The 18,703-nt window shown below is 36.6% G+C and overlaps 1 protein-coding gene across 2 annotated transcripts in view; it reads right to left on the reverse strand.

The window, feature by feature from the left end:
• Nucleotides 1-482: 482 nt before the first annotated feature.
• Nucleotides 483-18,703, reverse strand: part of CDH6 (cadherin 6) — a 119,610-nt gene continuing 101,389 nt past the window's right edge. For both annotated transcript variants that reach the window (XM_006907115.3, XM_015585732.2), the window contains exons 8-12: nt 14,910-15,046; nt 12,925-13,046; nt 11,763-11,880; nt 11,402-11,653; nt 483-6,437 (exon numbers count right to left, since the gene is read on the reverse strand). In XM_006907115.3, coding sequence (XP_006907177.1) covers nt 5,947-6,437; nt 11,402-11,653; nt 11,763-11,880; nt 12,925-13,046; nt 14,910-15,046 — 1,120 coding nt within the window. In that variant the 3' untranslated portion in view covers nt 483-5,946. The remainder of the gene's footprint in view (nt 6,438-11,401; nt 11,654-11,762; nt 11,881-12,924; nt 13,047-14,909; nt 15,047-18,703) is intronic.

An 18,703-nucleotide genomic window follows, 5' to 3' on the forward strand; every position in this document is an offset into this window, starting at 1 on the left:
TTTATTTCCTCATAGTATCAGAATGCTGGAAGCATTTTATTCTTATTTCTCTCTGGTTTGCTTCTTGCTTTCCTTTTTTCTTTTTTAAATCAGAGATCCATAGACAATTGTTTTTATGGGAGTGAAGTAAAGGATGGAGATTTGGGGTGAGCGAAAATATAGAACCGTTTTTTTTTTTTTTTATCTAAAGCAATTACCATGATGATAAAGCTTTCTTCTTAATGTAGCAACTCCATAAATAACAGCAGAATTCTTGGTGTCCCACCAGTAAGAAGTCTGCAGGGCAGTGCAAATGATATATACTCCTGGCTGGAAGAAACTATGGTTTACAAGCTAATTATCATATAACAAGTTGGTTTTAGTTAGCTCTCTGAGAGGTTAAACAGATTTGGAAAGATAAAGTGTGCCTTAAGATGTACATTTTAAAAACTCTGATTACAAACAATAGCTTGAGAGAATTGAAAAAAAAAAAACAAGTTAGAAAAAAAACCAGTTTATTAAGTAATATCATATAAATAACTTGTTACAAAAATTGATTTGCAAAAGGCATATTTACTCTTTGTGAGAAATCACTTTTTAAATTGCATTCTTTTCAAATTTATACTTCTAAGAAAACAAAGGGAAATAAAAGAAGCCATTTCAAGGAGTGTATATTTGCCATAGGACTACAGTAAAAGGCCTGGCCACACTGAGCTGAAAGGTAATTGTCTCAACCCCTTTCTTCTAGTACAGGAAACTTTCTCATATAAATTGTGAAGTTATAAAAATCTCCCTAGCTAGAAATGTTGATGAAAGCTGAGCAATGATGGTTTTCATCAGGTGTTCTTATTGCCAAAGACACAAGCAATAGTGAGAAAAATGACATGAACTGAGCACTCCAACCAGTAAATTTCCAGGGGTGACATCAGCTTCAATTTATACTTGGGAGTATTTTTAATTGAAAACAATCGATACCCAGAAGCTTTTATTTTTTTGAGTTTAAAATCACAAATCACAGTAGGAGAATGCCAAATGGCCTTAGCTTGGTATGACTGAAGACACATGTAGCATGTATTAGAAGGCCTATTTTTACGTGGTTTACTTTCACAGCAATGAAAATAATCACAAACATAAAAGTACAGTGATTTCGAAGCGTTCTTATATTTCTTCCAAGCAGATCAGTTTTACTTTTGCTACATAGCATTCCCCCTGAATGCCTAGCAATTCTATACATTTAATTCCTTAATAAACACTAAACTAATAGATCATAGAAAACTAAAAACTTATAGAAGGTGCCTCTAGATATATTTACATATATAGCATAGTCTCGCAAGAAAGAGCAAACTCTCATTATAGTGGAATGCTTTTTCCACAGCGCTGGGTCCATGCCTCATTTGTCAAATTAACCCCATTTGAAGAAAAATTTGAGTTTGTGGTGCATGGGCTTAAAAAAAAAAAAGAATTAAGTAACTTGTAAAAGCTCTTTTGAAATTAATCTAATAACCCAGTAGCTCTCAGTAAGTGCCTTGGTCCTGTCTGAAATATAGTTGGTAATAGGCTTCGTTTCTATTTGACCTCTTTTCGGCACTTTTATCTGCTGGCTCTGTCAGGCTAATGTTCCCCCCAAATTAAAAAAATGAAAATGCACCATAAATAAGGTATTATAAAACAGGGAGTAGATTAAAGATTGTCTCAGCAATGCTTAAATTAAATTGACGATGCAGAGACCATAAACTTGTGGCTTTAAAAATGAGCTATTTCTTTATTAACTTTTAACAAGAGTATGAGTCCATGTATTTCTTTTCTAAGAGAGTATTGCCCTGCACATTGAGTATGGTTGGGGTCTGATATATTTTAGTAGAGAATTATCCCTTTATAAAATTATTCCATAAAGATACCAAAGGAAGATTAAAAATGCTGCAATTGTAACAGCGCTGAACTTTTAAGGGGACCGTACTGGAATTCTGTACTCTTTGGAAAGGAAAGCTGCTTGTTGGAAAAATTAATCTTGCTGAACATCCGCACACAAAGTCTTGTTCTTTCCACTCTTATAATCTGATAAAGAAGGCTGAGTTGTAGTGTTAATGTAAACACAGTGGACTTAGACTTTTGATTCTGTCACAATTCAAAACAGATTTCATCTAGATAAAAGCATAAAAACTAAAAGTACACGAACATGATTTTTCAGAGGATACCTTTCAAGAGTGGAGATTGCGACTTTTTAGAGCGTTTTTCTAAAGTATTTTCACTACTTCAAAATTAATAACTAAGATACAGTAATTTATTTGGTGGTTCAGTTCCTAGGGAAAATGCATGTAGCTATACCTGATTTAAATATTTAGTTTGTTTTCAGGAGTCAGTTCTTTCTTTTCAACTGCATATTTTTCACGTTCCTCAAGTATTCAGAATTGAGGAATACCCAATCATAGTTTATACATTATTATTTCCAATAAAATACCCATTGCAAGGCAAAACACTTGATATAAGGTATTGTTCAACAAATCAGGTCATCTAAAATTTATGTACTTGAAAATGAAAATAATGGAAACATTCTAAATTTAATTCAGACCATAAAATTTGGATGCGTCTAAGATAAAGATTCAGCTTTTCAGGACTTTTGCACAACTTTTTAAGAGCTGAAAATGATAACTAAACCACAAAATTTTTATGCTGAGTTAAAACTGAATTGCCAGGATTTATTTCATCTGAAAATGAAGACAATTTGTATCTGAACCTCTCTTTATGCACCTAAACTGTAAAGCTAAGAAAGCACTGTAAAAAAAACATATTTACTGTGCCCAGATGCCCTCTCTTATGGTTCTGTAGAACCATCTTTGCTTCTCTCCCATTTGATTTAATTTTTTATTTGGGGACGAATATTTTCGAGGCCTTTCAGCAGAAAGTGGCCATGAAGTGAAGGGGCTTTAAATTTATGCACAATAGCTTAATATTTTTAAAATTTTGGCTTATTCCAGTGAACATCTTTATGGTTTAGAAAAATTCTCCCCTTTGAATAGAGGAGAAAAAATGTCCTGAAAACAACCCATTAAAGCAATCTGCTTATATTTAATGAATTTAAGTTTCTCAGTGATTAAAGCAAATATGAAAAATTTTACCTCTTCCCCCTTTCCATCTTTCTCATCACTAACATCTAATATCATGAGAGAGAAAATGTGAAAAGTGAGCTGAAAACGAATTTTTTTCTCCAGTGATCACTCATATTGACCCTGGTCCTTTGCCTGATATCTTCGTGGGAAGGAAGTTAGACCCTTATAGAATGATGGAACTGTGGCTCTTATTGTTTCCACGATGTCAAAGAGTCTTAGTTGGAGGAAAATATTACTCTACCTCAATACTTACAGGACCCTAGTGCTAAATATTCAGCTTCAGTCTCAAATAATCCAATTTCTTAGAGGTTCAATTCGTCATCAAGTTTTGCGGTAAGAAATGAAACACTTCAATATTTAGTCATAACCTGTTCTTGGTACACTTTATCATCTTCAGGATGGGATAAAATACCCTGCCAATGACATTTCAAATATTTCACTACAAAACTACTTACTTTCACTTACGAGGAGAGAATAAACCTTACCCTTGAACATTAGAAGTTGCTAGTATCAACCCTCAGCCATTCCAATTAACACCGAAAGTTCAAAAGTAAGACTTCTGATGATAGCTTTCTTTTTATAGGACCATCTTTCTTGATTCAATTTGTTACATGACATGAAACATAAGGATAGAGAACTCTTTAATTTTACAGTAAGTCATGTGATTAAGGTGCTGTGCTATTGCTATAACTAGTTATTAACTTCACTAAACTATCTTTTTTCGATATTTACCTGTGACTATGATATGTATCGATTCATTACAGTGAAGTCCTCCTGTAGTATTTTGTTTGCATTCGTGTGTGTGTGTGTGTGTGTGTCTGTGTGTGTGTGTGTGTGTGTATGGAGAACTAGCAAAAGGAAACCCTGAAAGCAGAAAATGACCCAAGCCATGAAATACTTGTTAGTATACAAGGAAATCCTTTACAAAATAGGAAACCATTCAGGAAACACAAGAAATAATATGGTTGTAAAATTTTTTCACTCTAAATGGGTAACTCGAACACTGCATTTCTCTTATTTAAAGGTGGCATTTTTACTTCCTGGGTAATACACCCATTTAAAACTTAATTAAACAAGTGTGTTTCCAAATGGAAAATATGTGCTGATATGACATTATCCCCAAGTAGAAATAACACTAAGATTACCTGTAGAAAATTAAAATTAATTGAAAATAAATCCCTAAGACTAATAATTGAAGTCAGCATATTCTTAAGTACATATTGTGTGTGTGTATATATATATACATAGCCTTTTTTTTAAGTTTTCAAAATATGGATGAATTCATTATAGTACTTTGGAAGTCAGATTCTAATGATAAAAATCATTAGAACGGCTGTATTAAATAAATGATTTGAACCTGACAAAAGAATTAGTTTAGTTCGGTTGGGTCCTCTGGATAATAACTATGAAGCTAATTGCATTTTTAAAGAAATAATAGATTGGATGGATTGTACATTACTTTTCTGTCATAGTTTGAGACCATTACTTTATCATTAGTTCAAAGACCAGGATGGCAGGGTTGCCATGGAAACAAAATTAAAAACAATGAAAAAAATATTAATGCTTTTGAAAGTCAACTATTATTTTAATTACAATCTGAGACACTTTTGTTGAAGGAAATCCAAGTTTTCCCTTTCTAAGTGTCCTCCAAACATGTCATATGCAGGTTTTTGCTGTAATTTCAATGTTTGTCTATATCTATCACATTATATAAATATATAGGTGTTTCTGAATGTGAAGGATAGGGTATCAGGTTCAAGTGTGGCTGGCCCTCACCACCCTATTAAACTCCAAGAGCGGGATTTACGTTTTATTTAGTCTATCTTTACTAATGCAACTTAGTTTTATAAGAAGTATCTAAAGAATACGAATTATTGTACTTCACACTGCTACTTTCAAGTATATATTAGGATAATACTGACAACTACAGACAAGGAGTTAAAATGTATCTCAGAAAAGTTCCTTCAAGAACTTTTAAATAATTAAACTTATTTGTAATTAACGTCCTGATGGTTGAAAAAATTTCAAGTGATCTGTGGTACATTTGGTGGCCCAAACTTTAAAATATACTAAGTATTTCCTTTGTTAGCATTATTAGTTATTTTCCCTTTCCATTTGAATGGTACAAGGGCAAACTTTTGCATGTCTAATATACAACAAATTATGAGTTAGTGGTGAGGAATGAGGCCTTATTTATTTATTTTTTTGGTTATTGTTTTTGAATGTTACCATTTAATTCGCTTCTATTCCTAAAGAGGAATGAGAATCTTAAAATATAGGCGGATTTCATGTTTTGAATAATCATTGGTGCTAGAAAAGGTTTTTGAAGAACAAACAGGATGGGCAAATGTCATTTTAAATTCTTTGTGACAGACATACACACCCATATATAGTTCATTATCTCCTTGTGAGTTGATATACCAGGAACGACTTCACAGTTGTTCCTCCCTCATTTTTTTTTATGAAAACTATATTTTATCATTAAAGTACAATCCCTCATCCCATTAGCATGTGAAATGTACAGTCAGAGCAGTCAGCTGACCTGAGTCAATAGAGGGTAGTACAAAAAAAGGCCAGGTCAGTAGAATTGAGCATGTTACTACTCTCTGTCTTCTCCTCCAGCATGGTGCCTGTTGGGCTGACATGGTTAACTGGATGCACTAAAAAATAAACATTTGCCTCTTGGAAGCTCATAAAAGTGTACTAGAAAAAAGTCTCTAACACTGGATCCACACGACTGCAGCCATTGACTTTTGGAACGGGCAGAACAGAGAACCCTTCACGGAGCAGTGGATAAATAGAAAGAAATAGCCACTTCACATATTTCAGTGTCGTACTGGAAAATGAAAAAGGCAACATATTAGGGGTCCTTGTCACTGTCCACCCCTCCGTACATATCTGCGAGCTTTTTGAACCGAGGGCCCCAGTCACTAAGGTAATCATAGTCTTGGTCTCCATCCGTGGTCACCGACTCCAGCGAGCTCAGGGAATCGGCCACTGAGCCGGTGCCCTCGTAGGCATAGGTGGCCAAGGAGTCGTAGGGTGGGGCCGTGGGGTCTGTGTCATTTTCCTTTACCCTTTGGTTAATGAAGTCTCGGACGTCGGTGTTATCACGGGCTGCTGGAGTCCGTCGGGGTAGAAAGAGGGCTTCGGGCACAATGTCTCTGCGTAGTTTGCTGTCCTCTATGGCTTCAGGATTCCTCAGGGTGCCGATATCAAAGGCCTGGGTGTCCTCCTCCCCACCACCTTCGTCGTTGTAACTGACAATGTTGTCTCTGATGTCCTCTTTGGAAATGATCAAAGGTTCTTTTTTCCGTTGCCGTCTCAGAGCTGCAAACAACACCACTGTCACTGGAAGCAGAACCAAAACAGAAAGGAAATGGAAAGTTAATTTGCCACCCAATTAATGCCAGGAAGGAACACTGGCCGCCAATATGAAGTTTTGAAAGTTCTCTGGGAAAGTGCAGACTCGACTTTTCTTTCTTTAAAGGATGCACTTACCTTCATGCACCATCAAACCAGGACCCAAAGCAATGGAGTAAATATTTGAGAGAAGGTTACATTTTAAGTAGAAGATAAAACATTGTCATATTTTGTCAGTAGTTCCTTTTTGCTTTGAAATGGCAAACTAGTTTCAAAGTAAGAAAAAAGATAAAATACTACTAAAAAAAAAAAGCTCAGCAACGTGATAATACTGCTGTAGGAGTGCAAATTATGCTGAACACCTAACATGCTCTGAAACCGCTTAAAAGCACAAGGCTGGCACCTTCCGAACGTGCCAAAGGGTTTGCATAACTCCATATCTAAAATAACTTTTGCACTCTGCCTTCTTTTTTGTTTTCATGAGAAAAGTGTAAAATTAGTTTAAAACCCAAAGGGGAGTTGTGAATATTTGCATACCTTTCCCACATATGAGGAAATATTACAGATAATACCTGGAGAGACCCAGATACCATGCGGAAAGCCAGTCTGGACTTCAAGATCAGCCATTCGAAGGGTCAGGTAATAATATGCATGTCAGATTATTTCTGCTTGAGCTAAACAAAATAAATACTTTCAGTGGGAACTTTAAAAAAAATCCTTCAAAGGTTCAGGTTCTGTAAGTTTGTTACCCGGATATTCATTTTTTTCTCCCTCTTAATTCAATTAAAGGCAAAACAAGGATTGTGTTTAAAATAGCTCCTGATGTTTCTTCATAGCTGGCTGGATAGAACACAGCTGACTACCTATAGAGAGACACATTTACAAATGGACATATGTAAAAACATAGCAACCGCTTAGAGAGAAAAGAGGTATCCAGGGCAGAAAATGCATTGTTTAACAGGGTTTGTCCAGGGGAGTTTATTACAGGAAGTACCAATAATGTCTCTTTATTCTCTTATTCATAACATGGTCCCATTTTTATGAGCTATGAAAATTGAACTCTCTTAATAAGAATTACTGAATAATGGCTTTTAATGGATATATGTATCCACCCATATACTAATGGATACATGCACACCCATGTGTCTATATATTAACCTTTCAGATATTGATAGTATTAATAATTGGTTATCTATTGAGACAGTTCTATGTGTCAACCACTGGGCTAAGGGCTTTACATACTGGTCTCATTTAATTATCATAATAGCCCTGCAAAATAGGTATCATCATTATAATCCCATTTTACATAGAGGAAATTGAGGTTTAGAGATGTCACACGTACAAGCAATTGAAATTCAGGTCAGCCAGACTCTTAAGTACCATGGTTTGATGCATGTTTGGATTATAGACTATTTGTGAAGGAAATACAGTTTGGCCATTTTCAAATGTGTGGTTGTGTAATTGTACATGTTCTCTTTCACTGCCAGAGAGGATTCTGATGCCTCATTTGTCACACTGATTCAGGGTATTTATTTTCATTCATTCATTCATTCATTCATTCATTCATTGCATATTTATGTAGTGTCTAATCTGTGCCAGGTATAGTACTAGGCACTATTAATGAAAAAAAATTGATGAAGACCTCCACCGTAACAAGGTGGGCAGGAGTGGTGCTGGTGGTGCTGGTGGATGGAGACAGAAAATAAACAATGTCCATGATAAGGAAATTATTAGGTGGTCAGTAGAGCAGAATAAGGAGGAATTTTGAGGCTGTATATGTTTTTTGCGGGGAGAGATTGCATCATCGAGGAAGTGACTTTTGAGCAAAGGCCTGAGGAGTCAACCAGAGAATTCTCTGGTGAAGAGGACGGAGCTAGAAGAAAGGCCCTGGAGAGGGAGTGTGCCTGCAGTGCTTGAGGAACAACGGAGGATACTGTGGCTGGACCAGAGGGGGCAGGGGGAGGAGAGAAGTAGGGAAGGGCCACCTCATGTGAGGTTACAGATACTTCTGCATGCCTTCACTTTATTCTCAGATCTGGGTGGGTGGAAAATTATAGGGCTTGGGGCAGAGGAATGCTCACAATGTACCTTTTATACTGCTTTGCAGTGTGGCCAGTGACATGGATTTGCAAAACAGCGTTGTAAGTAAGGATGGTGTTTGGGATTAGAGAATAGGATCGAGCTAACTCACTCTCAAAGAATTAAACTCTGATGTCCACGGGTTTCTTCCATCATTTAAGGCAAGATAGCAGGCATTTTTCATTTCCTAATTCTTCCCAGCTTAAGTTACCTATATCTTTTATTTCAGTCCTAGGCACTCCAGAAAGTGCAGTTGTCTAGGAGAGGGCACGTTCATTCATTTGAAGGCATTTATTCACTGCCGAGTTCTCCTACAGCTACCACTGCCTATATCTTTTCTTATTAGCCCAATGCACATCTGAACAGAATTTCTTGAGAGCATAGCTGTCTAGAAGGAGCTTTCCAAAGCTAACTTTTATAAACTGAGAAAACGTGAGATCTAAGCACATGGAACAAAAAGATTCTGAGAAGGTAAAGCGGGGAGGAGGTGCCCTTCCCACCCCGCTTTCTCTACTCCCTCAGACCACAGGGCAGCAATAAGATTATTTCGGAGGGGGAGACTCTTGGACAAATTTGTGCTCAAATCCCATCATAAAACTGGAAAGTAGCAAGGCATTTGAGATCAGCAGACCTAGATTTAGTTAAATGATTTGACCTTTCTAAGTCTATTTCCTTCTCTAAAAAGAGAAGCAATAACACAATGTCCCGTGTTGTTGTCAGGAATGCGTTAATATATGTGAACATATTGCAAACTCTAAAGCACCATAGACACACGAGATGGAGTAGTTGTTTTACTCTCGTTTTACTTTTGTAAATAAAACAACAGATGACACATGATCCATTTTCTTGACTGCAGATTTTCTCCTGTATAAATGTGGCTTTCCTCCTCTTACGAACTCTCAGGTGCGCTTCCCTTTTCTTCAGTTGTCTCATTTTCAGTTCAGGCTCTCTTTCAGCCTGGAAGTTGCCTTGCCTTCCATAAGCTCACAAAGAAAGTAGAGCGCGATGTGGAAGCACCAAGGCTCGCAGGGGAGAAGACCTGAGTTTGGAACTTAGTTCTGCCACCTGTAAGCTGTGTGACTTGGCTACATGACTGCACATCTTGGAGCCTCCGTTTTCATATTTAAGATGCAGATAAGTACATAACAGATGGTGCTGAGGATTAAGTGAGAAAAACATCCGTAAAGCACCTTGCCCAGTGTCTAGCCCATGTTATGAGTCTAGTTAAAGGTTAAATCCCATTTTTCCCCCTTTTTGCTTAGGTACAGAATTCTGAAGAGACTAGACAAGATGTGGGAGGCACTGAGGCAAATTAGGAATAATGAGGAGGATGAAGGAAATGAAAAGGGAAGATTCGGGGAGCTGATTAGAAAGGAGAAAAGGGGGAAGAGAAAATGGGTAGATGATGAGGGAAAGGAAGAATCGCCTCTATGACATGAGAGTCAGCTCTCCTTCCATAGACCACAGAAGAGTCCATGGACTTCTACCAGAGTACAAGCCTGCCAATCCAGCCCTTCTAAAAATAGCCTTTTTTTCGATGAAAAAAAAAAATTTTACCCTGAACGTGCCTGATCTCGTCTGATCTAAGCAGAAGCTAAGCAGGATCGGGCCTGGTTAGTACTTGGATGGGAGACCACCTAGGAAGACCAGGTGCTGTAGGTGTTAAAAAAAAATTCATATCCATCTCATTCAAAACAATTTTTACAGACGTACCACTAGAAACACTAACTTGTCTTTGCATACTATCGTTTTTATTTATCTTCATATCATAATACTTTCCCCAAAGATTAGTTGACAAAGAGAACCAGAGTTGTGTGGTGGAGTTTGAAGCCTTCTATTATAACTGGAAAGTTGATCCAGAATGTGCAGCCCATGAGCAGGGATCCCTAGGCATTCTCTTCTCGGAGGAATGTAGGTCTTCCTCTACTCTTCTCAAAGTCACTTTTATTAACAATATTGTCATTTTTAAAAAAGGTAGCCCCACCCCCATGTCATCCAGATTAACTCTAACTTCTTACTCTTCTTTTCCCATTGTGTAGGCAAGTTATACAAATCTTACTTCTGTTTCTGAAAGGGCTGCATTAACTAACATTTGATTTCTTAGTTCTTAACAGTCAAGAGTTTATTGAGCATTTTGAGCTCAACTTGTATGCTTAATTGGTTGGGAGTAAAAATTTCATTTCATTTTTAGACCTTGATTTTTGCTTTTATTACATTCATTTCTTTTAGGTCCCAGATTTATTTCCTTGGTCACAGAAGTTCTTTATAATTAAGAGTCTGAGAAATATAGACATTAGGTATGGCAATATAGAGCAAGTCTAAGAAGGTAGTTATTTAAATGGGTAGATCAAAGTAAGTTTGCTGGGATAGAGAAAATTTCATTGCTTTTTATTTTCCTGTATGAGAGAAAAAAAGTCATCACATTCCTCTTCCCACTTTCCCATTGAGTTTTACACTTTACCTTTTTAGAAAGGGCCTTCACCCTATACTCCATGCCCGAAGACGTCCTCTTTTCAAACATTGTTTGTCAGACTAAATATCAACCAACAAATTAAATGGAAAGGACATATTTATGTTGCTCTCAAGTCCCCCTGAGATTCATTCCCAGTCTGATAGGCAAGAGATTTTTTTTTGGTGCAGTGGTTCCCTGGGCTGGTAAAGACATGGGCAAGTTTCACAACTGTTCATTATCCAAAGCCATATTCAAGCCAAAACTAGTCCATGGTTGAAAAATGCAGATTCTCAGCATATGACTCCACTCACCTAGATTGGGCTGTATGCCTTAATGGGGGAGGCGGATAAATCTAGAGTGTCACAGTGACAGTGTGTGCTCCTCAGCATGGGGAGAGAAGATGCAGGGAGAAGCAGTTTACCTAGTAGGGTCACGATGCACAGAAGGATGGCAATCAGAGCCCCCGTGCTCAGTCCCGTGGGGTGGACGAGGGCCTCGGCATGGCAGGACTGCATGTTCCCATGGTGGTCACATGCACAGACCCGGACGGTCACTGTCCCCGTGCTGCTTTGGACTGGGTAGTCGTTGTCTGAAATGACCACAGGCAGGAGATAGGTGCTCATCTCATGTCTATTATAGCCATTTTTCCGCGTTAAGATTCCCGCTGTGTTGTCTGGAACCAGAAAGCAGAGTGATGAATTATGTGGATACCGCATCATGTGAGGGGAGTAGATATAGACACAGATATCAATAGACAGAGAAAGTAACTTGGGCTTATTTACCTTTGTTGTCTTGAATGGTAAAGTTTGAACCGCTGGCTGCCTCCGGGGCCAAAGAGAACGTGAACTGGTGCCCGCTGTAAGGGTCATCCTTGTCAACAGCTCGGAGGGTCTGAATCAACTAAAACCAAAGCCGTAAAGCTGTCATAAAGTTTTGCTACCTTAAAGTGTATCTTACAGGTTTGCAGCAAATTACTTGACTACATGATTTCTAATTTTAATTTCAAAAATGATGGCCTCTAGAAAATTTGCAATGAATTCACTCTATGCAAAGAACTTATGGGTTGGAAATAGAACAAGGGGAAACTCTTCATTGTGAAGCTGTCCTGTGCTCTGTAGGTTGTTTAGCGAGCCTGGCCTCCTCCCACTAGATACTAGTAGCACCTTCTTCCTTTTGGCAATCAAAAATATCCCCAGACATTGCCAAGTGTCCCATGGGGGACGAAATCACCCGGGTTGAGGAACATTGCCCTGGAGTGACACAAAGCTATAAAATGATCTACGACAACATTGCAACTTAAGAAAATGGAGGCACTTTTGGACAGCCTGTTTAGCAATCTCGATATATACATTAGCCATTAACTTTAAATAAGCTAAAAAGCAAATTTGTATATAAAACATAACTTCAGCTTCGCACTTTAACATGTATTTTACAAGTGTATTTCTATTTTGACAAATTGTAACATAATTTTTATATCGCTGGCAGAAAAGACCTATTTCAGATGGGGACAAATGTGTAAAACAGTAAGACGTTCATGAATTTGTATTGCTTGTACAGATGGGCAATGTAAATAAGCGGAACTATGAATTATAGGCATTTGTAAAATATGTTCTAGTTATTACTTTCCAGTGTATATGGTAATTAAAACTATCTGCTTACCAATAAAGATTTTTCCAAAAAAGCTGTGATTATTCTATTTTAATGAAAACTTAAGACTGATTTGGAATCAGCATAGATTTTGAGACTGATGAACTCCAGTTCTTAAAACCTGTTTGTTCTCTTATGCAAGTTAAACACTCATCCTGGTTCTTATTTATAGTATTAATTTTGTTAGCATTCACTTCATAGATAATTCAAAACTGGCCCTCAGCTCTGTTTATCATCTGAATTATTAGAGGATCTAAATTAATCTGAATAAATTAATTTACTTTCTATGAAACTCACCTGATCTGCTTTTGCTTTTTCACAGACAAAGGTTTCGTAGAATTCAGCAAATTCTGGAGCGTTGTCATTGACATCTAGAACTTTAATATATAGAGGTACTCGGCTGCTTTGCTTTGGATTATCTGCAACGTGCCAAAATGAAAGGAATAGACATTTTTTATGTTGGTCACCAGTTCCCTTTAGACAACAATCACTCACTCCTTCTTTCTCATTCATACGCAGATTCCTCAAGGCTGCTATGAGTACCAGAGGGCATTATGTACCAATATACTCATAAAAAAAAAATAGAATTAGGTTGTTTAGTACTTCTGGTCCATAACTAGGAGACAAAGCTGCTCGTGCTGATATGGTGCAACTGTTTAATAAACACCAGAATCACACAGAATAAAGAAAAGCCATCCTGCAAAGGCTGGCTTTAGAACCAAATTTTAAAGGAAGCCAATGAAGCAGGCAGATGGGAAAATGTAGACAAAAGGAAGAAGGGGTGGAGGGGTGGTGGGGGGTATGAATGGTTGTTATTGGTCTTAGCGTTTTAGTTTGAGTGATGAATAAGACCTGGACATTGTGCTAAGCCCTTTGCTATATTATCTTATTTAATCCTTACGTACTTCTGAGATTGGTACAATTATTGCCCCATTTTATGGGTGAGGAAACTGAGGCACAGAGAAGTTATGTACTTTGTCTATGTTCACAGAGAGTAAGGAGTGGAGCCGAGATTCAGATTTGGGTCTATCTGCCTGCAATGCCCATGCTGTTCGTGTAGGATAACGAGAGAGTAGAATCGAGGTGCGAAGACCTGAGATAAACAAAGTACTCTGTCTTCTGTAACAATCTCCTGGGTAGTATGGAAGATGGTTTCCTGGTTTTAGAATCGAGAGTTGGAGTCTCTCATCTCAGCTTTTTTCATTCATTTAGCTCATCTGTCTATTCATTAGTTCAATTCATAAATACTTAGTGAGCATCTAATAGCTAATTTGTGCCAGCCACAATTTGGGATGCTGGAACACCTGGAGAATATGACAAAGATCCTGCTTCCTGGAGTTTTATTTTAGTGTGGGTAGCAAACTATAAACATAGAAATATGTAATGTGTCAGATGGTAAATGCTATGGAGAAATTAAACAGGGAAAAGGAATTGGGGAGAGATGGAGGTACTAACACTGTAATATACCATTCAATATGAACTGTTTCACACTTGATACCCAACTGAGCTAAAAATCTTTGTACTTTTAAAATTAAAAACAAAAACTAAGAAAATGAGCTATAATTTAGAGGCCTATTTTTAAATATTTAAATGATATTTTAAAGATCATTCTCTTTCATGAACGTAGGTCTACGCATTGTGTTTGCATTGCACAATTTTAACTGTGTATAATCGTCTTATTTGAAGCATTCTTTTGGCACTGTGTTCCTTTGCCTTAAATTTCATGGCAACTGCCATAAAACTCATCCTAAACATTTTATTGATTACTTGATGGTTAGCATTGCTCACTTTGGTGTACTATGGAAAAGTTAAAATTTGTATCTCTTAATTCTGTAACGATTTTGAAATAGAAATTCTAGAGAAAGCTAGAGGATGAACATCCGAAAGATTTCTAAACAATGCTTACATTTTAGAATATATTTGATCCCACCCCTACACACGATGTCTGTGAGCCCATTTTTTCCAGCTGCTTCTATAATGTTCTGGTTTATAAGCTTTTGGGAATCAAACCCAGCATATACCCATTCAACCTCAGTCGACAGATGCCTTCCCATTTTATTGTTTCCAAACCGCTAAACTTCCACATTAGCCTCTGAGTCCGTGATGAACCAACACATGTCTAGAAGAAACATTATTGCAAATCATTACAGGGCTCCTTCCCTCTGTATGTATCGAGCGGAGTCATCAATACATGGTGACAAGTTTCAGTCGTGTTTCACCAGCCCTCGCTGGGACACTCACTCTGTCAGTCCTGGACAAGAGTGGCAGGAGGTTGGACTTACTGATCTCTGTTGCTATCACCGTAATGTTGTGCCACAGCAGTGTTTCTCGGTCAAGAAGTTTCGATGTAAAAATGGAACCATTTCCAGAATCAATGTTGAATATTCTGTCCATATCTGTGTGTCGATCCACAGAATACCTGAAAATGCAGAGTAGAATTTTAAAAAGGTTTTCTTTGTATTCGCTATTCTCACATCCTAAATCTACTCCCAAGAATATCTGTTTCATGATTTTTTTCCTATCTGTAGCACATATTTGAATATCTGTAACTTACCATTAAGCAAAATATTCTGAGAAATCAGTTCTTTACAAGTGAGGTCTTAATAGTAAACCCACTAGACAAGTTGCATGATTTTGAGTATCTCCACTAAAGTTTCTTTTTTTATGTGTAATTTGGATAAAGTCTGTATAGTAATTGCTACAATTTAACTTAAGTTTTTATAACTTCAGAACTTTAATGTGTGTGTGTGCTTGCATGGGTGTATAAGTAGGATTTTTCACTATTTGTCTATTATCCATTTTATTTTTAAAGCTGTTAATATTCAAAGAAGCAAAAGATGGCTAGTGTGGCTGAGGCTAGTGGGGCAGGAGATAGACTGTAGAAGGATGGGCTGGCCATGGTAAGGAGTTGGGATTTATTCTAAGCGTGATGTGACTTTACCAATGGATTTTAAGTAGGGGAGCGTCACAATCTAAATCACATTTAACAAAGGTCACAGGTTGAATTGAGAATGACTGGAAGTGCTGACACAAACTGATAGAACAGGATTTGGGGGCGATCATAAGTTCTCATTTTGATATGTTAGCACTGAGGTGCCTGAGAAAAGTCCAGGATGAGAGAACTAGTCTGAAGCTCAAGATAAAGATCTGTACTGATAACCTAGATTTCCTATTCAATTGTCTAGGAAGAGAATGGCCAGTGAAGGGAGAAAAACACTAAGGACCAATCACTTTAAGGATGAACGGGACACCAGAGAGCCAAAAGGGCTGGGACGCAGTGCCCAGAGTAGAGTAGGAACTTGATAAATATTTACGAAGGAGTTTGGAGAATTCAAAGAATTAATATCATAGTAGGAGATTTTAAAATGTCAGCTCAGTAGAAACACAGTTTAACTAAATGACCTAATTAGTCACACAAATGTGTAATTATGAATGTTCTAAGAAAAACAAATTCTTGTTACTAAGCCCGACTAAGAGTCTATTTCAGTTAATTATTTTGTTTTAATATATAACTAGTGAATTATAATAAACAATACATTTTATTTTAATCAATCTGTTTTTTTGTCATTTAGCAGGGGTCAAAATAAAATAGATATTCCATTACGTAGGCTACGTAAGCTTGACTTTAAAGAGAATGAATGAAGATCATAGCGGATATGTACATATATCTCAAGTGGGGTTAGAATTTTAGTTTCAATTTATATAAATCTAATATTTTATTATCAAAAGGGTTGAAACAAATGTAACAGCTATTGTTTTTTTCCATTTTTGTCATAAATCAATATTTATTAAGAATTTAGGCAACAGCACTGAACTTGCTTGATCACCTTTCTTCATTTTTAATTTGAGAATGGTAAATATTTATAGCACATAATTACGAAAAAGGAAATCTCAATATTCATAGACTCTGAAAGAAATTCAATAATTATCTACAAATATATTTTTCCCTCATGAAAAATGTCAAGCTTAAGACGTGTTGCTTTTTGCCGCTATTAGCGTCTACAATCGTATACAGCAATAATCTTTTCTTATCTCCTTTCTTCCTACTATAGTTTCAAGTTTTACAAGTAATCATATTCTCCCATAAAGCCTTGAAATAAAGGGTACAGGGTGAGGAACTTTTAATTGAAAGCAGTTTTTGATTTTAAAGAGAAAATAACTACTTAGAGAATACCGAAATGTACATTATTTCATTTCTTTAATTAGAATTCTTAAAGATTAACAGAAAACCTATTGTTTAGGAGAGATGCTTGCACATAAAGCCTTATTTATTTTTTGTTTTTCTATCCGAAGTATTTTTAATTTATGTCCAGGCTATTTACCATCTAGTCACATTAATCGTAATCATAATTGATAAAGAACAAGGTAATCAATCTCACCATGACTGTAGCAGATCATTTGGCTAGGTGGCTCTTTTTTTTCTTCTAGAACTTTATTGTATTTTATGATTTAATAATTTGTCTTCTAATGCATCCTCAAGTCAGGAAAGTTTGCGGGTTAGGAAAGGAAGTGTGTTTGCATGTAAAGTTTTCACAATATGTATTTATCGTGACAGTTTAATAAGACTCATGAAAATCAAAGGTCATTTGTGATAAAGTTATTGGGAGAAAATTATTTTATATGATTGAAGAATTAAAGATTTGTGCCTGCATAATGATATATCAGTGTTTGGGGGAAGAATTCTCTAGCATTAATTGTGTACCTAACATATTGTCAAACACTTAGTTGTTCAATATGTATGTCTTGAATAATCAAAATCTATGTATAAATGTACTTTCCTAATATAAGAATCAATTTTATCCTATAAAAAGAATCACTGAAATATGCATTTATATACCAATATATCTATGTATATTTCTATTCTTAAATCTACATCTATATATTAAATCCGTATGTACCACAGGAGGGCTGACAAAAAAACCCCAAAAACTTCAAAATTAGCTGACAGCCAACCCAATCTGACAAACTAACTACTTCTTTTCACAAACATGAAATAATTTAGTGGGTAAAAATGGTATTTGGTATAAAAGGAAAAATAGACATAAAAATTGAGCCTAAATTCCCAGAAGATATTATCTCTTTCAATTAAAAATATGTTGACACGTCAAAGAGGAAACCAAACGGAACTCACATTTGTAAGCTTCCAGCATTAACACTTTTAAATTGGTCTTGACATTGACTTGCTAAAATTTTTTTCTTTACACAGAACAAACTCCAAGTGAGAGAATAGTTGTGAAAGTACTTACAATTATTTTATTATACAAGCGAAGTCCATTGTTCATTTTCCTTATTAATAATATTAAATGTATATGAAGGAAATTTTGATCTATGGAGCTCACATGTGGCTACTTTGGATTGACCATAGTCCAATTCCAGTAGAATGATAGAACAACAGAGTTTATTTTCCCAATGATTTAAAATTATTCCCTGAAAGCAAGCCAGCCGGTTTTGTGTTTTAGATGTGGGACTTGCCATAAGGTTTCCTTTGAACAAAGGGCTCAATGGCTAAAAAGTTAGAAAATGACTGCCTTAGAGCCTCAGACTTTTATCTGCAATAATATTCTTCATGCACAGCCAGTGTAATCCTTTTAAAAGGTAGTTTTGGATTAGATAAATCTCTCCAATGGCTTCTTACCTCAATCAGAATAAAATCCGGTCTGACCAGGGCCTACAAACCCCAGTGGGACCTGCCACAGTCACCACCTAACAAAACTCTCCATAGCCTCATACCTTACCACTCCCTGCCTTGCTCTCTGTCTTCTACCTGCTTAGGCCTCCTTGTTACTCCTACATGATGAGCTATCAGACCTTACCCTCGAATTTCCCTCTCTTGGAATGTTTTCCCCCTAGATATCTGCATGGTATTCATCCCTTCATTTCATTCAAATATTTACTCAAATTATTTCCTACCAAGGCCAAGCCTGACTACACTACCTAAAATAGTACCCCAGATCCCCATTGTTTCCATACTGTCTTATTTTACTACTCACAGTTTATTTTTCCCTGCTTATTTCTGTCTGTCCCAATTAGAATGTAAGCTCCATGAGATCAGGACCTGGCATTTTCTCTGTCTTTC

The sequence above is a fragment of the Pteropus alecto genome, unplaced genomic scaffold, assembly GCF_000325575.1.
Source record: "Pteropus alecto unplaced genomic scaffold, ASM32557v1 scaffold152, whole genome shotgun sequence".
NCBI lineage: Eukaryota > Metazoa > Chordata > Mammalia > Chiroptera > Pteropodidae > Pteropus > Pteropus alecto.